The sequence below is a fragment of the Charadrius vociferus genome, unplaced genomic scaffold (genome assembly GCF_000708025.1).
Source record: "Charadrius vociferus isolate BGI_N301 unplaced genomic scaffold, ASM70802v2 scaffold118, whole genome shotgun sequence".
Lineage (NCBI taxonomy): Eukaryota > Metazoa > Chordata > Aves > Charadriiformes > Charadriidae > Charadrius > Charadrius vociferus.
Window position 1 is genome coordinate 628,776 of NW_009649846.1, and position 27,780 is coordinate 656,555.

Below are 27,780 nucleotides of genomic sequence, written 5' to 3' on the forward strand. Positions count from 1 at the left end.
GGAAACGCTCCCGGCGGGTGACAGGCGCGCTTCTTTCGTCGCCGGTGGCGCCGCTTGGGGAACCGGGCGGCGCCGCCCTGAGGAGAGGGAAGGGGGCTGAGGAGGGACGGCCCCGGGTGCGGGGCGAGCTGCCTTGGTTTCCGTGCCGAGCAGGAAAATAACTAGTAAGGGAGGGTGGGAAGAGAACGTGGAACATCCCTGCCGGGTGAGAACCGGGTCCCGGGTTGTCTCCTCTGCCCCCCGCAGCGCTGGGGCTGCGCGCTGCCGGGCCCCGGCTCAGCCCCGCACCCAGCCCCGGCAGCTGAGATAAGCCAAATAAAGCAGCGCAGGAATTCATCCACGTGTTGAACCCGTATCAGAAACGTACCCGCGCAGGTACGAGGTCTGTGTGGAGGCGGGTCCTGGAGGGTTTCTGAGTCCGGAGTGCCCTTGTGCGGTAGCTGCGTGCTGCTTTCACACACACCAGCAGCTTATTCCTCCTTAAACTCCTTCCTGCCTCGCTCTAGGCATAAATGCCTGGAAGCGTTACCTCGGAATTCAGACCTGGCTGAGAACCATCTCGGCAGCTGCCTTTGCAGAAAGGTTGGGACCCGCTCGGCCCCAGCTCGCTCTCAGGACGCCCATACTGGTTCCACAGCCTTCCCTGCGTTTTGCTTCCCCTCCCTCACGTTCTCTACCTCCCATTCTAGATTTCTAAGTGAAGGCCAGTATTAAATCTCTACAGCTGTCGGTCTAGCAGTGCCTCATTCCACTCTGTCCATACGCACAGAGCTAGGCTAAGAAACGCCTGGTCTTTCCTGGTTTTGAGCTTCACATCTCAAAAGAACAGGTTTAAAAGAACAGGTGACTTTCTCTGTGAAGTGTGCTGCTACACACTGTCTAGGAGAAGCAGTTTCGTATTTGTTTCTGATCAGTCTTGCTTACCTTCTCCTCAGACACTTTTTTAATCCTTGAAGGAGTTCACATACTGTCTGTTACAATATCCCATGGCTGACTGCTGCATTCCCTGGAGCTGATGCCTACACACCAGGCAAGGGATTTACTTGCAGCCTTCCTTCCCTTCACTTAGAACCACAAACTGGAACAAATGCCAAGAGGCATCCTTTCAGAATACCATCCAGAGAGCAAGAGTGTCTCAACAACTTGTTATGATCCACTTGCTATCCTGACCAATTTTTAATTATTATTTTTTCTTCATGTTGCAAAACTTAACATTCATCAACATTGCTTCAGTTCATTTTCTGTTGTACATCCCATTCTGTCTGTCTGCTCTCAAAAGTACATCTCATTCATTTCACATTCTGTCTGTCTGCTCTCAAAAGTAAAATACTTCTTTCTTTCCATATATATCCAAAGATTCTCTGGACACACGGTAAGAGGCTGACTGGGCCTGGCACAGATGAGGGAGGCATTTGTACTCTTTCGCTTCCTTGACTGTCGGTAGCTGATGTTTTGAGGGTTTGACCAATCTAGTCCAGACCTTTGATTTAGAGCCAAAGTTTTCAGGTACAAACCAGAGATAACACAGGAATTGACAAATATTGACTCAGGAAGAACTGAAGATTTTACCCTGAAAATACATATGTACCATATAGGAAAGACAGCCAGCTTGGTTGGATGAGGATGTTTTTCAGAAATGAGTAGTGCCAAAAACATATAGAACCAAAAAAGGGAAAGCTCTTATTTAATTTCACCTTTACCCCTGCAGTATAAGGCCCCCTTTTTTTTGGACACAGCCTGTTAATGCACCAGGACTAGCCTTGCTGTCATCCCAGCCAGAAAGGCACTTGGACCCCCAAACATGTTGATTAAAATGCCCTTTACTGGAGTTCACATGAGAAAGAAAAGAGGACGGTACAGATGATCCTACCTCCCATCAGACACTGGGAACCCCCAGCTGGGCAGCATCAGGCACATCTCCAGTTGGGGCACGCCCGTGCTGCAGATCCCATCTGTGGAGGGGTTCCCCAACGTTTTGGTCTTTAGAGCTCTTGTAGATCTTGGGAGAAGAGAACAATTCTGGTCATCATTCCTACTGTCAAACAAAAGAATGTTCACGCAAGAACATGCTGTTACACTTTGAGATTAAGTCAACATGCAGGTGGTGTAATTGCCAATGCCAGGAGGGGGCTCCGATAGGTTCTTTGGTTACAATTATCTGGCCAAGTCTTTTCTGCGGCCGGGAGAAAGGTGCAGCACAGGACAGGCCAGAAGGCCGAGCTGCACCTGCGCCATGGCACAGCATAGCCTGTGCTGTAACAACCTGCACCTTCTCAGGTTAACTGGCATGAGGGTCATTAACTCCTTGATGTATGATGGTCTTCTGTTAGGACATTGCTGAAATATGACTGTTGTAACATGCAGAGCATCACGTCCCTGGCCAAAAGGGCAACCATGGTTACTGGGTAATTTACCGGTTTTCAACAACACAAGTATTAACTTTATGGGAATTTAGAAGTACAACTTAGCACTATAATAAAATTATTTAATTGTACTGCAACTTCAGGTCTCCAACACAATGCCAGATACCCTTGAAATAACACTGGTTTAAAAGTTAGTCTGGAGCTGCACAAAAACTCCAGGGCATAGGGAAGCTAAGTGAGAAAAAAGGAAACACCCCCTCTCCAGAGTTAATAAATATATTTCAGGATACAAACCCTCTGATGCAACATAAAAAAAAAAAAGAAAAAAAAAAAAAACAACACAAACCCACAGAAAGAACTCCTTTAACAGGTAAACCAAAAACCCACCGCAGCAGCATTCCCTTGTGCATGCCCTGGGACGCACGATGGTGCAGCCCCTCTCCCTCCAGTTTGGGCTGCACTTTCATAGAGTCATAGAATTGTCTGGGTTGGAAGGGACCTTTCAGATCACCAAGTCCAACCATCAACCTACCACTGCCACCACCACCACTAAATCAATCCCCCACGTCTGCGCATTTACAGCCTCCTGCCCCCACGGCTGCGGCAGGGCACCTTCACCCGCCGCCTCCTAGCCCTGGCCAAAGGGCCATTTGCGCCACCACCAGGAGGAAGCTGGAGGGGGAGGAAGGAAGAAACCCTTTTGCCTGCGGGATCTGTGTCCCTCCCCACGAGGCAGCAGCCAGGGACTACTTGGACACCTTCAGGAGATGCCGGGCACTGGCAAGGGCACTCTGCTGGGCCCTCCCCTATCCCAAAGTTTTACATCTTTGGTCCTGGTCCAGTGATCTTCATACATCCCCCCCTGCCCCTGCATCTGTTGCCACCTCTAGTCAATTGGTTGGTGGGGTTGTTTTTTTTGTTGTTGTTTTTTGTTTTTTTCCCCTCTGTAGCCTTTTTCCTCAGGGAGGGCTTTAAGATGTTTCAGGGTAATTCCTATTTAGGAAAATTCGGAAACTCAACAGGAACCATAGGAGAGTAGCACCTCCTACAGCCGCTGCTTGAAGCTGAGCAGAAGAGCCAGGGCGCTTTCTCTGGACTTCCCCAGCATCCACCTTCCCTGTTCAGTGAGGTCAGAGGGTATATGCTTGGCTTTACCATCTGTTACCCATGAATTTGTCTCACCCTTTTTGAACCTGCTGATACCTGTGATCAGCATCCCCTAGAAACAAGTCCTCTTTTAGTATTTGAAACCAATCTTCTGCTGGTTTTATAAAGTAGCCCTGGCGCTGATGGTGCAGGACTCAATGAAAATAGTTCTGCTTTACTCTCTGCCTTTCTGCTGTTGTAAAGCTCAGTCACATCCCTGTCTGAATGCTCCTCTCCCAGCTGAAGCCCTACCTTCCCAAGCTCCAAAGAAATTTTATCTCCATCATACCATTTGGTATGGAACCTCGTCAGAAGTTACTGGCAGCCCACGAGACCCCAGCACCAAGGCTGGCTGTATGTAATGCTGGGTGACACACCTTGGCCAGCAGTTCCTTTTCATGCCTCCGTTCCCTCAGAAGCGATGGCCGAATTTGGTCTGGGCAAGAGAGAGATCCAGCATACTTGTTTGGTGCAATAAATCCTGCATGTTACCTAAGCTTGAGCTAAGTTCCATGTGCCTGCTACAAAAAACACAGGAGGTGTGGCAATTTCCTTCATGCCTTCACTAGGAAAAAATCACTCACTGACTGCAATAGATGGCAAATCCCGAGCTGTCCATACACAATATTAGACCCTGGTCTTAGAAACAGGAAAAGAGTGCAGAAAGTAAATCATAGTGCATCTCTTCTCACCTGGAACAACTATAATGCACTAATTTCAAAGTCACTACTTTTCAGTTTTCAGTCTTTTAGACTATTAAGACCAACCACACTGTGCTACTCTTCCTCAGCCCAGGAGCCAAGATTTGCTTTGACCGTGCCCCAGATCACAAGATGGAAGCAGCAGCCTACGTGCCCCCGACCGTTCCCTCTTACAGGTGTTTCGGACCACATGAAGGACTTGGAGCACAGTACCCAGCTGAAGTTACATAGTGGATCTCCATCACCAGAGTACACAAGGATGAAATGCAGACACCATGCCTGCACCTAGAGGTGTTTATACATAAAGCAAAGAAAGAAAGACAGCCAAGTTCTTACTTTATCAGAAGAATGAAGCGGGTTTAGAGCCTTTCATATTTAGGTCAATGATTTTACCTAAACTGTGATCAATTTACACTGGTAGGAGTTGATTCAGCCAAGCAACTCCTGTGATAATTGGCTTATTTCTGCAGAACAACACCTGGACAACCACTGTTCTGAAAAACTACACTTTGACAGAGGAAAAAAAAAAAAGTATGGAAATAATAGCAGCCTGCTATCAAAGTTCTGGCTGCAAGGACTGCCAGTTTGAAAATTGCCATGAGCACTGAATGGTCACTAAAAATAGTTATTTATTCCATACAAATGTACCAGAAAGCACAAAACGTTGATGTTAGCTGGTGCACTTAAAAGAAAAAAGGAGCTGAAATATAAAAAGAGATTCACATGAAAAGGCGAGGACAATCAGAGAAGAAAAGCCATCACAGTAAAAGCACTCCTTCGGGCAACCGACTCTTTCCACATCTCTGTTCTTTACTGCAGGATCAGGTACCCGAAGGTCCCACCACCAGTTGATTTTCAGTGACACTCATTATTTCAGAGACAAACCAATCAAAACATTCAGCAATCCAAGTACATCTCAGTAAGTTACGCAGAGACATAACCCATTTTGAAAACGCCATGAACAGAAAGTCAGGCACCCCCAGCCCCGTCTGGCACGGCAGGCTTTGACACATTTAAATTGAAAGACTACAGCTCATTTTTAAATAGAATTTTGAAGACTAAATAGCTCTACGTATAACCTTAAGAAATTGAAAATTAGTAACAAGAAAAGAACTGAAGTCTTTACCTTATTTTTTAGTACTCTGATCATAACAGGCTTTGGGACTTGGAATCAGGCAAATTTCATACAGTGGCATTTTCCAGGAGCAGCACCTGAATTCAACTGAAAAATTTTGCAGGGGAAGACACCAAAATACCTCGCTAAATGAGTACTCTTTTATATTACATTTTTATTTTGCAAGAAAATAAATTATACAACTTAAAAAATAAAATTCAAAAATTAAGCAGTACATCAAAATAGTTCAGCTGGACTGCCATACAGAAACTACCACCATTCAAAATTGTACAGCATTATTATCTTGGTAGTGGCACACATTCAAAATTGTAAATACCATACGTAGATAGATATTACAACTCAGGAACTCAAGTTTGCTCAACACTCCAGACTACATATAATGTATATGACAGGAAAGCTTTCATGTATTGTTTATTTCACAAACATGACCTCAAAGAATTACAAAGATAGCATCCCAGTCATTTGGATGAAAATAGAAAACAGTTTTGAGTTTAAGATAGCAAATCTTTCTGTAAAACTATCAAATCATTTTGCCAATTGTATTTTTAAAATTTGCACTTTACAGGACAATGGCATCCCAATGCAAATAAATGCAACATGTTAACATTCAGAACATTTATATTAAGTTTAAAAAGGTGAAAACGAGAAAGTCACATTGTCTTTTGGAAATGTAATCGCATTACAGTCATAGCAAATGAAATATAGATGAGTAAAAATAGAAGCTAGAGGACACCAACTGTGGAAAGAGGAAAATGGAAGACTTCAGAATTGAAACTGAGATCCTCATCAAGTTGTTGGGACAGAGAAAGACTTAACAGTATTTCTTAAACCCATTAAGAGTGATTCCCACCCCCCCTTCTACACCAGATTTCATTCCGTAGCTATTCACCGTGGCAGTGTGTGTGGCAACGTGTTTTTCAGATGCAGCACCTCTTTAAGGTAGGTCTTTGGACATACATATTCATAGCTAAAAATTGCAGCCTTAAAAGTGCGTTGTTGCCATATTGCAAGTGAAGAATAGTTCATTTTCATTTAGATCTGAACTCTACCCACCCCAAAAGAACAGTTTACCCCAGGTATCTCCCTGTGCCCCAGGTGATACTCATTTTAAGTGCATATTGGTGAAAGTGACCTGATGAAGAATGCTAAACATGATTCTGCATCTTGAACAAATTTGCTGGTGTGAGTCTCAGATTTACTTAAAAACCCAACATCCATTTCTGGTGTATATTTAAAGAAAAATGACCATGTCATAGGCACATTACCAATTTTATTTCTGCATCCTGGGTCTTGAGAAATATATAGATAACATTTAGGTTGTATTATTTTATTAGTTATGGGAATATGCAGCTCCTTAGCGTTTAGCAACCTGTTGCTTTCTGCATACACTCCAGCTTCCTCAACAGCTGTATCTGAGATGCAGTCACATTAACATCTCTCTCAAATCTAAATGAATGGCTTCAAAATCAGCATTACTCCCTCTGCAGCTCTTTCTATGTGACAATTTCACCTCTGTTCTTCTCTGGTTAAGGGTTGGAATTTTTTATGTTGAAAAGAGCGTGCTCAGACTGTCATGTTTTCCCCCAATATCCCAAGTGAGCATTTATTACTTTTAAGTTACAAAGACTGAAAGTCTTGCAGCACAAAGTTTTTTATTAGAGTTTTGTTTTCTAATGTTCAAATAGTTTTACTGGTTAACTACACAGAGCACCACTTGCTTTTGATTCTGAATCGCAACACCACAGGGCCAACATACGAGATGCAATATTTTTAAACAGCATCTACTTTAGAGTATCGATAAGAGCATATAACATAAACCGTGGGATTTCAATCAATTGTAATTGGCAAGGTCTCGATTTCTCTGCATCTCTTGTTCATGAAACCCTCACTACCAAAAATTTCTTAATCAAACAGATGCCCAAGTATGCACTTTTCTCAGGCAGTCACACTGGCATTTACATTAGTAATAGAGCATGAAGCCTGTTTAAGGGCGCAAACAGCCATTCTTGCAGAGTCTGCTTTTAAACCACTCTTACTTTATACCTTACTGCAACCATGTGAAAGCAAAATCCTCTTACTTACTGGAAGGTTTTCCTTTTTGACTAAAGTTAATTGTACCTTTTTCCCCTCTTTCAGTCATCAAAGATGACGAGACCTTTACAAGTTGTACTTGAACCAGTTAATTAAAAAAAAAAAATTCGCACACTTGCGATTTATAGAAGAATATTCATACAGAACTGCGTAAAGCGCAACTTACCTTTTGTCCCAAGGCAGGTACTCTGCTCCAGTGATTTGTGTTATCAGTCCAGTACGTGCTGGGACATTTTAGAGTAGCAGAGAGGCAGGCAGTGCCAAGCGACTACTTAAGATGATTGAAAATAGAAGAGGTAACATCAAAAAGTTGAAATTCCTGATGTGTATTTGGCACTCTCTCTGCATACGCTAAACAATGTATTTTTCCTTAGCTTTTTACCATTTTCATTAGAATTGCATTTCCTACCCTGCCAGTTTCAAAATAAAAAGCAGAGGGTTTGTTTTTCATATAAAGATGTTGACGTCTCAGCAACAAGCCAGTCCAATTGGATGAACCTTGCATGTATGTATAAAGTCACCACTGAGGAATTAGTACGGGGATCTTCAAGTGTTATTTTCCTTCTGGGGGATTTGTGCATCAATTACTCTTTAATGCATTCAGATATATGTAGACATACTTAAATATTTGGAATACAAATATTAAATGTACAAGGAAATACACTTAATATTTCTGTTTGATATAACAGACCCACGCATGAAAACTGCTTTTAGGAGTGAAGTATCATTGAAGACAGCTTTACCTTCTCAAAAAGGATTGTACCAAATCATCCGTCCAAATAAGGGAACAAATAATGTATATCCACTTGTTTACAGCAAACAATTTAAAAACAATGATCTCTTGCTTAAGGAAAAATATCACCCATGACTTGGAATTACTTTTATGTCACTAATGTGTCAATCATTAAAATCCAGTTACTAGATTGAAGCACTGCTCTAGCCAACAGGCTTTAACTGTAACAAATACATATCAGTTGTGATGCATGTGTTTGTGTCTCTCAAATGTTATTACATAAAAAGGATCAAAGGTGGACAGTACATTACTCTGTTGATCCAAAACACAAAAGTGAAAGTGCTACTTCTAGTCCTAATTGCATTAAAAAAAAAAAACAACCAAAAAAACAACCCAAACCCAAAACAAAACTAATAGCAGTTCCTCAGTGCATGAATATTTGAATATTTTTTCCTTGTGCAAGTACTGGTCAACTAAAAACCCAAACCTGTATTCTTCCTGGTGGGTGTAAATCAAATCTACTTTAAAAAGTTCACAATGGGCTCTTCATGAATGCAAGTTTCCCACAAAACAGCATGCTGTTAAAAGTGTGCAACATGAAGGGAATGCCATCATGCTAGCTTAATGAGATTGGCAAAATATAGTCCTCTGTAAGGTAAGGCAGGGATTTTAATATGTAACGAAAGTCAAAACAAGTCCTTCTGCAGCACAAACTGTTGCAGCTGTCTGTCCAAGCACCCTTCCATGTGTGTTCTCAGTGTCCTGCAGAGTCCTTGAATTATGCCATATATATGAAGGTGTTGATATCCGACTCATCTCTTCTGATATATTTGTGCTCTATAAGCCATTCAATTTGCTCTTTTATCATTTTCTTTTGTGGCAAGAACATGTTTTTCAATATTTCTACGAGTTCAGTCTGAAGCTGGGCATTAGTAATTTTCTTCCGCATTTTCATTATTTGGATGATAGCCTCCTGGTGGGAGACAAGAGAAAAAAAAAAATTAATTTGAAATTCCTAGGTGAAGTGACAAAGTCAACACAGCATTAATAGGGGGCTCCTGGTAAGGCAAGACAGCAAGGAAATCTGTATTTTTCCTCAAAACCCACAAATATGCTGCATTTCTTAGCCTAAGTACTTAGCTGAACTGCTTTTACAAAGAATTTGATAAAGGAAAAGAATGAAGCACTGGCAAGATGCAAGAGAGATAAGGTAAGTCGAGTCAAAGGAAAATCTGCAGTTAAGTCTTTGCTTTGGAGTGTGAATTACTCAGTAAAACCTAATTCACTCTCTGAGGAGAAGTCACCATTTCCAGGGTGACTTGTGATATACCTTGTGAATATCTCATGAAATGCAAGCTTAATGTCAAATTGGAACTCACAAGGAGTTCTCATTTCATAAATACAACCAGGCATTAATCCTTCTCTTGGAAGTGTGGCCAGGATGTTAAGTCAGGCGCTACAACTCACAACGTGCATGGCCTGGGATCTAATCGGACAGAAGAGACCTGCAATTTGAAGACAGGATTTTTGAGACTCCATTGCAGGTAACGATCTCTGATGCCCCCAAAGTTCAGGTTTTTTTGAGAACTGTCAGCTCAAAAGATCTGACGTGAGTATGTGACTGAAGGACAACCAACCACAAAACAGGAAGCGGCAGTTTGTACATCTAAGATGTACTCAGAAACTTTCCCTCAAAAGAGAAGGCCTCTCAAAAAGTCATACTGCTATTACTAAAGCATGACCCCATCTCCGAGATTACTCTACTCTCTTCATACAGAGTAGTCAAAGAGATCTCAAGATCAACAGTATTGTTTGTCCATGTTGGTGGCTCGTCAGTCAAATTCACCATCTGCTGTCACCCACCACTACACAGTTATGCCTTCACCACTTGCTTAATATCTGCTTTGTCCTCTTTAAAAACGACTACCTGGTACATCAGAACAGGAGGCCAGTAACTACAGGTGCACAAACACACATGCAAAATCCGGTCCTCACAAAGGATCTAAGCCAAACAGTAAAAGTAAGTACCAATGGGATTCAAAAGCATTCATTTCATACCCCAACATCCAAGTGGGGACAGTATGCAGTAGTGATAATAGAACAAAAGAAATACGGTAGTTTTATATTCCTCTGGCAGTTTACTTGCCTGTGTCCGTAATATTCTTAGCTGGACTATTCCTTCATTCTCCTCTTCCCGCATTCTCTCTGTAGTAAGTTGCAACCGACCAATCAAATTTATCTTGCCCCTTTTTTGAACTTTAGCGTTTTTTCTGAAAAAGTTGTATTGTATGAAAATAAGCACAAAATGCATTCTCAATTAAGGAATTCCTATTAAACTCAAATTACAGCAGCAAGGAGTACCATCACTTATCAGATATTTATAGGCTATTAGCATTGCAGCAGTGAGATAGCTGGCTGACAAATCAAAACTCAATGCCAATAAAACCTGAATATATTAGCAGTACAAAAAATACATCAGCTGAAACTGACAGAGCCCAATGTTGAAATGTTAGGAGGACTATTTTAAAGAACAAAATTCCAGAGAAATATACTTCAGTTTAATTATATAAACACAGGGTTCTTTAGAGGAAGTTTTTACAACGAAGTTCAGGAAACGGGACTAGTTCATTTTTCATCGGAAGAACTGTCTGTCTAGCAGAAAAAAAGGATGAGTAACAACTATTGTAACCAACACAGCAAAAAGCTGATGGCATTCTTCAGTGGTCACCCAAAAACTTTCTGTACAGTCTGTCTCTTCTGTCATGCCCTCTCATCACTTCCCAAAGCTCATGATCCTGATGACAGGAACAAACATCATGGCCCTGGGCAAGAAACTAAGCCCCAGGAAAGCAGATTCATCACCGTTCTCTCTCTCTCTCTCCCCCCATGGATCCAGATGTCCAGCTGCTACCGAGAATGAGGCCCAGAATCTGAGATTACTAACAAGAAGCCATTCTAATCACAGTCATTGATAATAGAGAGAGGCAAAACCGAAAGTAAGACATGCTGAATGTGGTTCATACCATTTAGATATTCTTTCTTTATACTATCTCACGTTCTGAAGGATTTCAAAGCACCAGTAGGAGAGCACTGCAATTCTCACTGAAATAGAGACACTTCTCTAAAGCCACACCAAAAATCCCAGTGTATTATTAAGCAGTTTCACTTCTTTTTTAACTTATCAGTCTGCTTTTGAAATCCCATGTGTGTGTAATAATCAATACAGCACTAGTGCTCTGCTTACATGTTGTTCTTCCTATATGAAATTTCAGGGGCTCATTAGTAACAGGAAGATAGCAAAGCCCCCAGTTTTGCACCTCTTTCCTTGGTGTTTAAGAAATTTAATTTCACAGAAATCAGAATCACAGGAACATTATGTCTGAAGGGGCTGCTGGAGGTGATCTAGTCCAACCACCTATTTGAAGCATGACTATCGCCAAAACTAAGTGAGGACAGGCAGCAAAGCATGTGTTTAGCTGAATCTTGAAAACTTTCAAGGACGAAAGTTAAGTTAAAGTGAATTCTTTTAATTATAAAACAGCACATTGTTATTTTACTTTTCAAACATCATCTTACATTAAACTGAACTCCTGGTTCACCGAGAAGAGGGTTCCTTCTGTAAAGTCTTTGGGTGAATTGACTTGAGGTTCATACAATAAAACCTGACGTTTCAGCTTTGGAAATGCTACAAGAGACTACAGAGAAAAGGGAGGGGGAAAGAATGAAAATAAAACACCAGACTTTCTAAATGGAAACAATTACTTTTTAAGAACATAGTTCACTGCTGTGCAGACTGTAGTGAGGGAACCACGTAGGCCTGTTGGGAGCTGCTAAAGGGCAACACAAAGATAATAGTATAACCAGAGAGGGGACACGGTTTACCAAATCTCTTTCTGAAATGGTTTAGCATAAGTAAAATCATACAAAGTAGTAAAACACACAAACTCATGGCTACAGAAGTGGTGTTAAGTCTGATTTACGTGATTTCTCTCTCTATTCTTGAGCTAAATAATTATGAGTCTGATAGAGCAAACACTGAAATGATTTTTAAGCAACATATATTTATTAGGTGCTACTGATTTCCTAGAATTAGACCTGTCCCACTCCACAAACCACGATCATAACTGTGTGCTTTAGGCAGCGTATGGTCAAAAAGGTCTTGCTGTTTCCAAAAGCTTAAGTTAGATAATACTGGGTAGAGAGAATGTGTTAATGTAAAGGCAGCGTGTGCTCAACAGTAGGGCAAGGACCCAGCATTACAACTGATTAACTAGCAAGAAGGGCGTTCACGTTTCAGTTTCAAAGTGTTATCTGACAGCGCTTTAAAAATACTAATCCAGTATTTCAGAGTACAAAACTCAAGAAGAAATCTGTTTCAAGAGAAAGGGAAATACCCATAAAGTCCTCCTAAGTTCTGCATCAGGGAGTTCTGTTGCCAGTTTAAGATTTTCAAAGCTGATCTTCTCTCTGGGTCTTTGGTTCCACGCAAACAGCACAGCTAGCTGAAATGTTGTTACCTCCAAGTCATACTGTCCAACCTCATTCTTAAATGTTATCTGTGAAAAGAATGACAATTTTACTTAGAAGACTTTCTGGATCACAAACTTTCTTAATATTACAACTACACAGAAAGTACAGTCATTGAGACTGATACACTGAAAACTATACACTTACAATTCCATTGGACATGAGGTGGTGCCAGTGCAGTTTCCTACCACTGTGATTCTTTTTATAAAATTCTTCAACTTCTGGGATGAGATCTTCTAATTCCGTGGGCAGCGAGACAAACACTTTTTCAGAACTTCGGGACCAGGCGCCAGCATTTAAAATTTTAATATTCACAGAGTCAGCTGTAAGACAATATTGGATTACATGAATCACCAGGTATAAGAGACAGATAAACAAAATGCATTTTCTTTTCCTACTCTAAATAAAATTATGGAGGACTGAATTTTCTGAAAATAGCATGTTGTCTACCTACTTAAACATTAAGGTACTCTATTTATGCACCGCTGGCTTTCTGCCAGCAACACTGATTGAAATCTGTTTTTTTGGCTTTGCCTCTGCAGAGCTCCTTAAGCCCTGATGCAGCATTATATCTGATGCTTGTAAGCACTACTCAAGGGGTTTCAGCAGTAGCAGGTCCAAAACTGGATGTTCCTCAGCCTCTCTCATCAGTGAAATTTAATCTCAGAAATGTGATTTAAGCTCTTCATAGCATGCATTCATCTCTCCTGCTGGCAGATAAAGGAGGAGCACAGCATGAAGCACTCATGAAGAATGATGAGGGCATAAAAGAAGGGGTAGTTCAGACATTCACCTGGTTGATACTGATTCAAGCGCCTGCTTGGAATTTAACTACAAGAGTAGGGAGTCTCTATCTAAAAGATTGCTCATAATGAAAACCCACAGTAACTTACAGAATGATACAGCTCCAGTGTCAACTGTAAGAGAAAGCAGAGTCTACAGACACTTCTAATCTAGGGGTAACAATGCCCCAAAGACTACGTTCAACCTGCAGTTGATATAATTTTAAAATCAAGATTCAACAGAATTATTTTTCACTAAGATAAATGAAAAACAGCAAATCATTTGAAAACAATACCTGGTAGAGCAAGTTTATTATTTTTGTGCATTTCTTTGAAGGCCTGGTTCAAGTCTTCAGACACTTTGATATCCTGGAACATTCTAGCTAGCTTGTTTACATAGTCTGCTGGCATTCCTACTTCCTGTATAAACAAAAAGAACACTAAACTGTGACATAGGCAACTATGAACAAAAAGCTTTATTTATTAAATAATAAACTCAAAAAAAATGAAGAGCATTAAAGTACACAGGTATTATCACTTTACAATAACAGTTAATCTGCAATGCAATATAAAGTTTTTTTGCATGGATCATAAGTAGTTACCCCTTAAAGGCATATGATGATTCTTTTAAAGAAATTCAAGTGCTGAAGAACATATGCATGCATTAAGGAATCCATGAATTCTGAGATCTGAAGGAATGTTTAGGGCATGCAAATAATATTCTATTCTACACAAAATTTCACAATTAGAGCACATCTCAAATTATTTACATACCTAAACAACAAGTACACTGCATTTTGCTCCTCTGCATATAGAATATATGAAGCCTTCAGATAATCTTATGTGAAATATTTTGAAATCTATCACTACCACTATTAGGATCAACATTTCTCTTAGAAAAGGGCTAAGCTGTTTTACTTGCATAAACTATTGCAATAAAACAGAAGTATAAGAAGTCTTGCAAGTGGCCTGCAATTTAAGACTAAACTGACCTAAGCAAGAAGGATATCTAAGTTCAAGAGTGGGAATTAATACTAAAAGCAAGAGGCACAACCAAAGAAAGAAACGTGTCAGATTACTTACTCTGAGCCATTCCACCATATTCTCCTCAATTTCACTGTCAGCTGATATATCTAATATCAGGCGTCTTGTTAAGTGAGCTTTGTGATATCGCATGAAAACATCTTTATTCTGTACATATTTAAGTACCAAAAGCTGTCAAAAAAGTAGATTTTAATATATTTACTTGCATCATCAACCAGACAAGTCTTTGAATGCTGATCTAATGCTGCTGTAGACTATGAAGTAGAAAAAGGCTACTCAACATTGCCTTAGGAGCAACTGTGTTAATACTATCACAGGCATCAGCTATGAATCTTTCATAAAAATCACAACTGCAATTTCTTCATTTGTAAACCATTAGGAACGTTCTCTTAAATCAGAAAAGACATTGACACCAGTCTTTAAAAGTCTCCAGCATTATTTTCTAGACTAACATTAGTTACTGTAATACTTTACAGTGATATAGTCATTAATTTAGCATACTAGTTTTGCGAACTGACGCAGAGACATGAAACACTGCATGGTTTACAAGACTTAAATGCACACACACTTGATGTAATAAACTCTTTTCCCTATTATTACACCTTATATAACTGTTTTTGAAGATCAATGCCTTGACCCACATAAGGAAATTAAGTAATTACTTGAATAATCAGGGAGTAGAAAGCAAAAAACATACCACTTCTTTAAGCTTTGCTTCAATTTCTTCAGAGGTTAGTTTTTTGCTTAGTGGTGTTTTTCTTAGCAACATGTCACAGTAATTAGCAAGAAGCTCAGGGCATTTGGATTCAGGCTGTGTTTTCAATCCAACACTAAATAAAAGAAGAACAACATATCTTCAAATCGTATAGAATCCTGCTATTCTGGAGAGGTCACACTGTTAACAAGACAGACCACTCTTTTCAGATGCATGAGTAATCCTGTCAGCAAGCAGAGAACAATTAGGAATAATTCCCTTTTCCTCTTGAAAGAATAAATACAACCAAACATTTTCAGACAGCTTCTAGCGGTTGATCATTCCAACTGCTTTTCATTTTAGAACTCTAACAATGAAGGAGTACACTGACACAACTAAATACTGCATGACAATAAGTATTTTAGTAAAGAATTAACAAATGCTGCAGTGAAATGTTTCACGTGTCAGTACACTCTAATGACAGTCTCAAGAACAGCCTCCTGCACCACATCTCACAGATGGCAAAACCCAACACATTGATCACATAGTAACAGCATAAAACTATTTTATAACAGTATGAACAGCAGACTAACAGCTTGGAGACTGAAAGCAGATTAAAGTTGAACAAGAATATGCTACAGCAGACAGACTGTGGTTCTTCAAAAGGCACGCGAGCATAAGGTCGTGTTCTGAACCTGTGTCTAGACTGGTGAATAAAATCGTGCCAAGGACCAATCCCGACTTCTAGAGTCAGATGGCACCACTTTGATTGCTAGTCTCAAGGGCCCAAATCAAAGGCAGCAAGTAACATAGCAGGTAAGAAGCTGTGGGGACGCTCAGGAATCCAGTGTTCCTGCTCATTCTCTCACCCTCTCATCAACTACCACAGACAGTGCTAAAAGTCTTCAGACAACTTGTCCTTTTTAATTCATGAAGCAGCTTGCAGGCTAGTGTCTTCTGCCCTCCTCAAGACCACTTGGAGTAAAAGCAGATCACTCGTATTTTGGTTATTACAAGACAGATTACAAGAACCCTTATTTAATCCAGGCGTTCCCAAGTATTTCTGAACAAGAGTCTTCAAGATCCTGACAGCAATGAAAAATTACCAAATTCCATATTCTTATGCTGAACTTAATGGCACAAGTCAAGCAGGATGAAGTTTCATTTTACTTTAACCAAGCGGCACACACAGACAACTTGAAAGAGCCAGGGAAGATGACTGCTGAACAGAAGACCACTGCCATCATGCTGGTTTCTAAGAAATCACTAGGCAGGTTTAGCTTTAGGAGTGAAACACTGTTTGAATGAGGTATTGATTTGGATGCTCCCAGGGGAAACTAAAACATTAGCAGAGACCTAAACTCCTCTACCTTGCCTATGTCTATACGAAGTAGACAAAGCAGAGATCCAGTCTTTTGTGAAGATGTTCCTCCAATAACATAGAAGCAGCAAGGCTAATCCCCATCCAGGCTTACCATTAGTCCAAAACCAAACACAGAATAAGAACCAGAATGCTGAACAGATATTTATACCTATCTGCCCCTAATGAGAAGTAATTGGAAAGGGAAGCTGGCAGCCCAGCTACATAAGCTTTGTTTCTGTAGTAAATCATCCTACAAACTAGATATAAGCAATCCCAACCACCTAAATATATAGAGATTCCTACTTAAGTGGCACATCAGATGTTAAACGTTAATAATGAATTAACTGCCACCTTCTCTTAGCGGAGTTCGCAGAGTGGCTACTGTAAGCATGGTTTTTCTTCTTGATTCACACAGGTCTGTTTAATCATAGAATTATAGAATTGTCTAGGTTGGAAGGGACCTTTGAGATCATCAAGCCCAACCATTAACTTAACACTGCCAAAACCACCACTAAATCATGTCCCTAAACACCGTGTCTACCTGTCTTTTAAATACCTCCAGGGACAGCGATTCCACCACTTCCCTGAGCAGCCTGTTGCAATGCTTAACAACCCTTCCTGTGAAGAACTTTTTCCTAATATCCAATCTAAACCTACCCTGGCGTAACTTGAGGCCATTTCCTCTTGTTCTATCACTTGTTACTAGCAAGAAGATGTTGACCCTTCATATACTGGAACTACTGGAAGTTGTTTAAACTAAGCTGGTTAATCCTGCACTGAAACAACAATCTAATGCCCAGACAGGTCACACTCACAGCTGGCATGAGAAGAAGTAGTAAACAGCTTGTGGATGGTTACACCTTAATCAGCCACAGTTATTCCCATGAAGGCTACTGCCTCGGTGTTCCCCAGGGCTTTTACTGAAGTAGTGGTAGACTTATACAGCTCAGTTTTTTGGAATTAATAACCCAGGAAGGTATTATTAAATTCAGATAACCAACTCATTACTTTACTATAAAGGAAAAGATCCCCAATTACCACAAATAAATTTGAGTTTTAACAGGCTGCTATTCACTGCCATGTGCAGTGTCTTACTAGATAAGCAATCTGAAATCCCATAATGCAAAGAACACAAGACCTTTAAACACAGTGTTACTTTTTGAAAAGCTATTTTAGAAGAGAAACTAAATCTTTAACATATTAAAAACCTTGACTCACATAAAGTTTACACGGCTTACCCCTTTTGCTTCAATGGCAATTCAAGTTTAAATATTGTAGCATCATTCACAACTGCTTTGTACGCCTAAAAAATAATTACAGATTATTAGTGCTTCACTCAATTTCTCTCTTTAACTTATGAATCACAAAGGTTTTATCTCTCTTTTTATATTACCGTAACATGGAATTAATCTGATTTTTATTAGTCCAAAGTTTGCGGATTTGATTTTCAACATGAGAGTTCAAATCTTATGACTTGATTTCCCATTAACTGATGTTTTGCGGTTTCCTCTTTTCCATTAACATACTACTTTCCTTTAAGCAACAACTTAGGAAGGGATTGTATGGAGCGAGTTACATATTTGAAGTCATGAGACTACACCCAAATATGTAGTAAATTCTAAACATAAATATATTTCTGAATCAGACACTAAGGTGCTCAACACAAATATCAACTTCTGATGTTCTCTATATTACAAAGGTAAACACAAACGTAACTTTAGCTTTTAATTTGTGTTCTAGTCCTGCATAATCAGTTGGTAGTAAGTTTCATCAGTATTTTAGTCTGCATATTTAATAAAGTAAGAGCAGCTTCTAGACTTAACAGTGAATGGGCACAAGGACTTCAGAGACATCATAATATGAATTACAACAATTCTTGAACTGAAAACAAATGACCAGCAGAAATACATACCTTATCTCTTGCAGTAAGAAATCTTGGATCATCTTGAAAAGCTTCTTTAACCAACTTACTAAATCGATTAAATAGCGTGAGCAATTGTTCTACGTATTTCTCAGAATCCTAAAGTTAAAGAGGCAAAAATCAAATAAAAAACCCAAACTCCACAGAATTTAGTGTGATAGTATTTCTGATATACAAAAATATATATCAAAAGAAAAAAAACACTTTCAAATATTGTATAACAGCTTCTAAATAAAAAATAAATAAATATTTTCAAGGACCAATGAAAGGCACATTATAATTGCTGAAGATACTCAGGCCTCCTAGACCCAGACAAAAAGACGATAAACAGCCGAAAAAGAACAGTGGGGAAAAAAAAACCTTTTAATTTCCACACTGGACAATCACTGAAAGCAAATTTCAAATTTCATCAGGAAGTTAGAATTCTGAAAAAATTTATTATGCCTTTTTAATTAAGGATGCTAACACAATCCTACCATATAAGTATCCCATGCAGTTAATTTATAACCTTTTCTTTACTGCAAATTGGATTCACGCTTTAAAGCTACAACTGAAAATGCAAGGAATAAAAAATTACTCTAAAAGACATTTAAAACTTTCAGTGGATCAAAATTTGATGTTTAAATATAACATCTTCAAAAATTATTTCCATTCACATGTATGTCCCAAAATTAGAGAGTATTTAACTTCTGCAAAGTTGTTTTATCATTGTTATGTTATTAAAAAAACAATACTACTTACAGTAGTAATAGTTTCAGCAGCTGCTACCATATCTGCAAGTCCAGCACTAACAATATGTTCTTCTAAGTCTTTTAGCATAGGCTCTATGCCATTTGGAACTTTGTCCATCAGCGAAAACATTAAATGCAACTCTGAAAGATACCAATACGGATGAAGCCACCAGTCAAAGACCTGTATAAAACCCAAATATACTGCATTTCTGCTAGGGATATCTCAAGTGGAACACTGAATACGTAAAAAAATAGATACTCCAATTCATCCCTTAAAAGAAAAAATGTTTTGAATACTGTTCTAGTTCTGGTCCCACAAGGAGATTCTTCTGAAGGCAAAAAGAGATATTGATTGCAACATAATACTTGCTTATGCATATAATATCACAAGCTTGAATAAAAACTTTAAAGTCAATGGCAATTTGGATTAAGTCCAGGTTCCAGTATACCAGCCTTAAAATCCCTGGCAAAAGTGGGTCTCTTTCAGTTGGAAGCCTACAACAGTTTATGCAGGAAATTCTATGGATTCAAGATAATTTTTTTTTTTTTAATTAAAGCCAAACAGATCTGTCTTCATGTATCTTCCAATAGTGTCTACAATGTTTTGTTTAAATTAAAAGTAGGCCGAATTCTACAGTAACCAAAACTAAGGTGAACAGCATTTTCTCCTTTTTGTTTTCCCAAAGAGTCTATTTAGTTCTTCTGAAAGTCACCAGTTCAAAAACTTTAAAAACTTATATGGTTTATTTGTCTACTTCTTGTGAAGGTATTTCAACATCGATAAAAAAGAAAAGGTACTGAAACATCAATAATCATCTTGACAAAGTTGTCCACAAGGGAACACCTGGATTAAGGCCACCAGATTGTTTGAGACAGACTACAGAGATTTGAACTAAACACAGTAAAGGACTCTGCGCAATGAGGCGGAACAAACTGATCATGCACTCCAATTCTTTTTCTGATAAAAAAAAAATTGATAGGTTTTCTTAGTTCCTCAGTGTTGTATCTACTGTGAAAGGGGACAAAAGCCAGAAGCCCTGTCTTTGTTTTCTTGTCTGCAATACTTCTGTCAGTGACATCTGCAAGATCCTGTAACCACTGAGGATGAAACAGATGTTATCAACTTCTGTATACCAACAACTGTTTCAGAACCAAACAAAAAAGCAATGCATAAAGAGGAAAAAAATAGTTTTAGAACATAACAATGCAAATTAAGGAATGGAAACTACCAACCACTTTCAGCAAGAACTTGCAATGCTACTAGAGACAACTCACAATGGGCTAAACGATGGAATTTCAGGAACCAGAAAAAAAATGGCATCAGAGGTATTCTCAGTGCAATTTAGATGTACTGTAAGTGATGGCGGCACTGTTTTACATAGGGTGAGTCCAAAAAGCTCACCCAACTTTACTGGATCTTTTCATCTGTACTTTAAAAAAGGGTGAGAGGGCGGAAAAAAAGGAAACAAAGAGATACATTAAATGGTTCTACGGCTGTTCCTGTAAACTAGTGATGGCATCAACATTCAAGAAAAAAAATTCAGTGGTTTCTCCTAATAAATGGTGGAAAAGCAAGACTTCAGGTGCATCCCTAAAACTGTAGGAAACTGAAAAGACAGGTTCTTCAACAACAGATTTCAAAGTAACAAAACCAAAAGGAACATTTCACTGGAATTTCTCTCAGAACACGTTATAACACTGAAAGGTAAAGAAATCCATATTGTAGTTGTTGAGGCACTTAAACAAGTTCTGTTTTCATTCTGTGTTCATAAAAGCCAGTTTATTTTTTACTTCTGTTATGAAATGCTTAAAGAATAAAATTTAGGCCTCCTATCCCCAATACTACAAGCAAACAAAAAGGCACTAAGCCAATTCTGAAGAGCATTTGCAAGTTACAACATCTTAGATAGCTTTTAGTTGGAAAACATTATGCCTGCCTTTCTTTGAAGGGCATGTAAATATTAAGTACTTAATACAACAGAGTATTTTACAGTAGTGCCCAGCCCATAGCCAAAAGCCCAGCCCTTTTTTGTCAGATGCTGTTTAATAAAGAAAACATTACAAAATTATTCAGGGCGAATAATACCAGAGGCACACATACATAAGTGAAGTACAGCAGAGAATATGATCAGATGTATATATTACTATGTATAGCTCCAGTCTTTAAATAGATTTTTAATCACCTGCACCTGCATCCTTCACTAAAACATTTTAAACAGCATAGGTAGGTCTAGGGCCAAAAAAAAAAAAAAAAAAAAAGAGAGATGCTTGAGTTCTTATATACTAAATGGATGCATTTTGCAACCAAGCAGTATCATGAGGCAGATGCAGTCCCATGAAAAGGAAGAACGAACTGTGTGACTATTTCAACAAGTTTCTAAAGAAAGATGCTTTGGATGCTATAGATGAACCCTTCTGAAGCTCTTCATTTAAATAAGCCTCCTGTATTCTCCCAAAGGCTGTAACGTATACTCATAAGAAGTTTGGTCGCTTTCTAGATTTAGCTCTGGACTACTGCCAGCAATCATGCTGCTAGATGAACAGATCAGTATGACATAGTTTTGCGGTCAAATATTTTCTGAAATGCTAGCTTTAGAAGTGCGTATTTTCTACACTGTTTAAGTCATAAAACAGTTTTCACATTTGCATAGAAATGAAAATTTCACATAGACATTGGCAAATATTCCCTGGCTGCAGGATACCAAGACTTCAAAAAAAAAAAAAGGTAGCCTGTGATCTCAGCTTTTATTTTTTTCAATTTCCCTACTTGAATTGTAACACTTTAATGACTTACCTAGTTTGGTTTACCGTACAGGACCAACCCAAGACTTTTGACTCACACTAACCTCTCGATTTATGGCATCTGAGTTAAAAAAAAAAACTTCTGAAAACTTTAAAAAGGCATGCAGAGCTAACTTTCAATACTCAGAATGACACATTGGCTATAAAACCAGATGAAAAACTTGCAGAGACTTTGTTCATTGACCTAGTGGTCCTGCACCAATAACAAGAATAAGAAAAATGTCTCCCTGCTTTTCAGAAAAACAGCTTTGTAAAGAGATGCTTCACTTTTTTTCCAGGGGGAAGAGGGTAGTGGGGGTGGAATGAACGGGGAGTGTTTGTTCTGAACTATTCAAATAGAAAATCAGACACATGCAACATTTACCAGAGTTGGTCAACATGAGGAAAATAAGTTATATGGAAAATGAAGAAAACAGAGCACAAAATATTACTTTCTTTAAAGTACGATGCGAGCTATCCAGTCATTCAAATTAGGGTATTGTACATACAGATTTCTGAAGCGATATAAAAAAATACTGATCAATGATGGTCATTTTTTGTGGGATAAAATTGTCCACATGCAGTAATATTTTATCTACAAAACACTGACACCATCTATTAAAACCAGCAACTTGATATATCTACAAACAAATCTATTTTTATGCAGTTGATGCTGAGTTCATCCTGCACTGTTCTTGAAGCTTCACTTACTTTCTGTTTCATTTCGTTTGATCATGCCTTGGCATTCAGCTAAAATAGTCTCTTTAAAAGATGTCACCAGGGCATTGACGCAGCACTCCATTAGCTGAAATATATTAAACACAATATTAGCTCATTTAGCCATCTGAACACCAAAGTCTGATCTGTCTAAAGTTTGCCATGACACAAAATCTAGCCTGTTCTACTATGCTCTATTGAACAATTACTTCATTCACCGATTCATAAACACGTGTGTAGTTTGAATAAAATCTATACAGGAAACCATGTTTCTTCAAAATGTGTAGGTTAGTAAATGTGGTAAACTCTCTTCCAAACCAGTAATGAGCTTAATATTTCTGTCGCCTCTTTTCTCTCAAGGGAGCCACCACTTTTGGAACACCAACTACCCTACTTAGTTTCCAAGCATACATCCAGGAGCTAAGAATAGTTCTCATTCCAGCATACCCTATTTGGACCAGGCTGGTTGGCTTGAACAAGACACTATGGTCAGAACTAGAACAGGAACTGCTTGTACATGTCAGGACCATCTCTCTTTTGTCAGCTTCTGTATATGGGTTACAGTCTATAGCTGTGCAAAATGAATGATTTACAACTTAACAAAAGACATAAAATACATTTTGATCCACTGCAGACAATTCAGATTTAAAACATATTTATTTAAAATAACCTGTTTCCTGAACTAACTTCAACACAGACAATTATGAACTATTCATTACAGGCAAATCTTCCTCCAGAATCCGAACTGTGTAAAATATTGCTGGGGAGCGGGAGGGAGCAGGGGAAGGAAAAAAAGAAAAAACATCCTTTATATTAAACGGCCATATTTCAGCCTAAGAAGAAATCTAGAATGGTTTTAATGACATTTCTACTGCTCTTTTTGATTGCAATGAACAATAACTCTTCCAGGTATTCTAAATGAGCACTAAGAAATCCCTTACCTACCAGATTGGCCAGCTTATTTTCAAACATCATTGTAATCCGCTTTTAAGCATAGAAAAAAAAAAATCACGCCTGACTACAAATGAAAGAATAAAAATCAACTTGAATAAAAACCTGCCCTTCAATCTGAACTTTTGATCCACGTTTACTATTAGAACATCTGTAGAAATTGTAAAGTGCCAGATTGGGAAGTAATACAGATTTTTTGCAAGAAAAAATATAATGGATGATTAAAAACATAGAATCAAGAGTTTCCTATTAATCTACTGCTACCAGATAATACTGTAACACACACAAAAATCAGAACCGCAATGTAATAATACTGTATAAATATAAATACATCAATTTTTCTAAACATTATACTTACTGCTTCTACAGAGTTACATTCACGCCTTGTTTCTAAATATCGTAGTGCTCTTTTCTCTTCTTCTTTTAATTTAGCATCTGCCTGTGCAAAAGTAGAACAGCAATCATTTTAAGTACAAACACTTTCAGAACAAAGTTACAACAGAATTTTTACTTACATATTTCATATAATTCTGTACACCGTTTTGCTGTAAATAAGAGGGAGCCTGTGTTCTATAAAATCTCTCTGTTGAATCCAAATATGCCTTTTCAAAGTTATCCCGATATATCTGAAGTTTATCTTCAGGATTAGAACAAAGGTTAACTGCAAAGAGAAAGTCCAAACTTACTCTCAAGTCTTGGAAATTTATGTGGCTGCTAATACCCAAACCTCTCTCATTAGTCTTCTATTAAAAGGTTGCATTGAACAATTTGAAGTAGCCTATAAATGCACTCTGATCCTTAAAGGTCACCAAAATTGTCCAGTCATTGCTCCAAAAACTAAATTAACTAAAGGGAACTGGAAAGAACGGCATACTTATCTCCAGCATTTTAGACATTCAAACATGGTAACCAGAAATACACACACAACTGCAAGATTGGAAAGAAAAAAAAAAGCCCCGGTGTAATGCCTCATAAAGTGAAAACATCTCCACCTGACTGAGCAAACAGCTTGTCTTAGAATCCTAATGTCTTAATTTTAGAATTTATTTTTTTGTCATTGGGTTTCTTCTGTTTTACAAGAATGGAGACAGTGAGGTTAATGCAGTGCTTTGCACTATTTAGAAAAAGTTTCCACTTTCCTCTCAGCTGTTACAGAGAAATAAAAAAATAAATAAAATCCTTAAATGGAATATGCTGTAAAAAAAAAAAATCAGAATCGGACATCTATAAAGCCATCTGAGAGAGTATTAGCCACAAGTTTAATTCAACAGGCTGCAAAGCTTTGAAGAGACAATGGTGAAATGTCATAGAAGTTTCAGATACACACATCTTGCAAAGAAAAGAAAAACTGGGAGTCTGTTTGGCATTTCTTCTTCAAATTGTCTGAAGAATCAGAAACAGTACGGAAAGGAGCACAGACATAAAGTTATATCTGCAACCCTAAAAAATGAAAAAGTAGTTTGCTGTTTGAAAACACTGATTTTGCAGTAACTGATACATAGCTAAATCACTTTGAAGTTAAAGATTTTAAACGTAATTGGTATCACATATCAACAGCAACAAAAAAATCAATACAAAATGCTGAGATAATCATACCAACCCTACCACCACAACTGTGAACTCTGTATGATGAAAATTCATCTACTAAAGCGAGGAGGCAACAGAGATTGGTTTATGCAAGACGTACCATATGATTCTCGAACTCCGATAACGAGCTGAGAGTCGAAAGCTTCTCCTAGTCTTTCAGCATGAACTAGCTTCATTGCACTGTCCTGAAGTCTATTTTTTATATTTGAAAATATGGATTCATTCCACGTATCTAGCATGAGCTGTGTATCAGGAAGAAAAAAAAAAAAGTCCTGTCAGAAAGGTACACGCAGACCTAAGTTTGTGGAACAAATACAGGATATCAGAAACAGAAATCAAGCAATTTATAATGTAATTTTCAGGTTATATACAGCAGATCAACTACCTTAGAACCTGATCTTGCCCTGAACTTATTATAGAAGTAATATTAATCTTACATACTAAGCTTAACTTATGTAACGGGACAGCTAGGGGAAGCAGTATCAGATTCAGATATTAATTCCATAATTCTGTATTATTTCTACAATTCTCAGTAATCAGTCAAGTAACTTTTCCAGCAATGCAACATGTCAGGAATTTCGACATCAGGGGGGTACTTTTGAGCCTAACATCCAAATATAGTTCACTATTTGGCAGGTTCTGTCTTAAACAGAACCAAAAACTCAATTAATGCCACAGTTATGTAGAGAAAAAAAAAAAAAAAAAAGACGGTTTTATCTAACATGAAAGTTCAATATGCAAGTATGCATATGTTATTTATAAAAAAACTCCAAACCTCATCTAAGCACTGCAAAGTTTTCAAATTAGTTACGGAGGCTCCTAACAAAATCCTCATGACTCAAAGGGTCCCTTCATATTCCATTGTGTGATTTTTGTGGGGTTTTTTTGTTTGCCTTTTTTTTTTTTTTTTGGTGATTGCCACTGACACTCTGCCAATGTATTGCATTACACCTGATCACCAGACCCAATGTGCTGCAGCCGAGCAACACGAAAAGCTCACTGGCAAGCCAGGCCATGCTTACGTCCACCTAAGCTTGACCAGCTGTTCAGTAGTAAATACTCAAAGCATGCCACATGTTTGTTAAAAATCTTAATTTGCCTTAGAATTCAAGTTACTGTGGTCGTTTTTTTTTTTCCCCTAGACACTGGATCTGGCTCTTTCTATATGTCACTGAATACCTAATGAAATTATGCCAAAGCTTAAAAGATAATTTTTTTTCTTTTCTATCCAACTTATGACATTTCATTGCTTTAGAAGAAAGCTCAAACTTACAGTATCTTCAAACTTGACAGTAACTGTTATGAATGTAATTTAAGCATGCCAATTGTTAGCCTACACTGGCAGTGGAAAGCAGGTTGGAATAATAAAATTTATCAATTCAAACTTTACTTCATGATTGTCACTAAGCTTATCAAAAAACCAAGCTTAGGATGACTTGACACACTGCCCTGTTCCATTCTCGCTTTATAAGTTTTAGATTTTAACACAGGAAGCACCTAATAAAAGTCAGATATCCTTTCGAGAGACTTAAGTTTACCATCCTTTATTCTTACCTTCTCTATAACCGTCTCTCAAATTCAGCTAAATTTCCATTTCTGACACCAAAGTTGTATGTGTTGGAACCGAATTATTGTTCAAAACATTGGAACACTCTTAGAAACAAAGTTTTATTTGAGTACACTTCCTCAATTACTTTTTCATTATTTTAACATTATTAATATGCACATTATGGTTGCACTGTACAATTACAGAATTGGTTTACAAGAGTTGAAAAGAGTAAAAAACAGAGCAGAAAACAGTGAGATAATGCCAAACAACCTGGCAGGCACATTAATAGCTTTGTCATGGTCAAGCTGCTTTTAGACATTATGGATAAGGAAGTTTTATGGAGATATCTGAAAGAAAACACACGTATCATTTTGGGTGACTATATAAAGAACTTCTCAAGCATGGGAAAAGTTTTCACAAGGTGCTTTTCAGAAAACTACAGAGAATTATGCCAGAAACAGGAAGTAACTTTCAGCAGTGAATATGAAATAAGATAGGTTGGATACTCTGGGCTTTGATGTCCCAGTCATGAGATGGTCCTAACTGGACTGCATAAGAGATAAGACACATCTCCATCAACTTCAGTCCTGAACAAAATCTGAATCGTTAAGACGTCAGTTCTCCTCACAGTTCTCCACTCCACCTTGTTTTTTCTTTCATTTCTTAGTTCTTCTGCCTTCTGCATACAGCAGAGTTAAGAGTTCAAGTTTGCCAGGTCTTGGAGAGCCTAGTAAGATCACATGCTTTCTCCAACAAAGAATGAAAACAAAAAAGGTAACGAGGTGGTGATTCCTCTCTTCCTTTTCTTCAAAAGGATCAGATGTCAAAATAGGAGGGCAAAGAAAAAAACTTGCCCAAAGTAATGCATTTGAACTATTTTGTTCTTCCCATCCTGGAGACAGGGGGACAATTAAAATGATCTTCCGTACCAAATGAAAGATTGCTAAAGAAATTAAATTTCCCT

At 38.3% G+C, this 27,780-nt stretch overlaps 2 protein-coding genes across 2 annotated transcripts in view; both read right to left on the minus strand.

Moving 5' to 3' along the window:
- Nucleotides 1-4,452, minus strand: part of ACAT1 (acetyl-CoA acetyltransferase 1) — a 20,527-nt gene extending 16,075 nt beyond the window's left edge. Inside the window, 2 exon segments of the mRNA XM_009890925.1 lie at nucleotides 4,290-4,356; nucleotides 4,438-4,452. Coding sequence (XP_009889227.1) covers nucleotides 4,290-4,356; nucleotides 4,438-4,452 — 82 coding nt within the window.
- A 3,863-nt stretch (nucleotides 4,453-8,315) lies between these two features.
- CUL5 (cullin 5) overlaps nucleotides 8,316-27,780 on the minus strand; it is a 24,383-nt gene continuing 4,918 nt past the window's right edge. Inside the window, exons 4-18 of the mRNA XM_009890907.1 lie at nucleotides 25,368-25,509; nucleotides 24,196-24,341; nucleotides 24,039-24,119; nucleotides 22,724-22,817; nucleotides 19,242-19,372; nucleotides 18,492-18,599; nucleotides 17,818-17,882; nucleotides 15,220-15,352; nucleotides 14,562-14,693; nucleotides 13,775-13,898; nucleotides 12,844-13,019; nucleotides 12,564-12,725; nucleotides 11,746-11,864; nucleotides 10,316-10,439; nucleotides 8,316-9,142 (exon numbers count right to left, since the gene is read on the minus strand). Of these exons, the coding sequence (XP_009889209.1) occupies nucleotides 8,948-9,142; nucleotides 10,316-10,439; nucleotides 11,746-11,864; nucleotides 12,564-12,725; nucleotides 12,844-13,019; nucleotides 13,775-13,898; nucleotides 14,562-14,693; nucleotides 15,220-15,352; nucleotides 17,818-17,882; nucleotides 18,492-18,599; nucleotides 19,242-19,372; nucleotides 22,724-22,817; nucleotides 24,039-24,119; nucleotides 24,196-24,341; nucleotides 25,368-25,509 (1,932 nt within the window). The 3' untranslated portion in view covers nucleotides 8,316-8,947. The remainder of the gene's footprint in view (nucleotides 9,143-10,315; nucleotides 10,440-11,745; nucleotides 11,865-12,563; nucleotides 12,726-12,843; nucleotides 13,020-13,774; nucleotides 13,899-14,561; nucleotides 14,694-15,219; nucleotides 15,353-17,817; nucleotides 17,883-18,491; nucleotides 18,600-19,241; nucleotides 19,373-22,723; nucleotides 22,818-24,038; nucleotides 24,120-24,195; nucleotides 24,342-25,367; nucleotides 25,510-27,780) is intronic.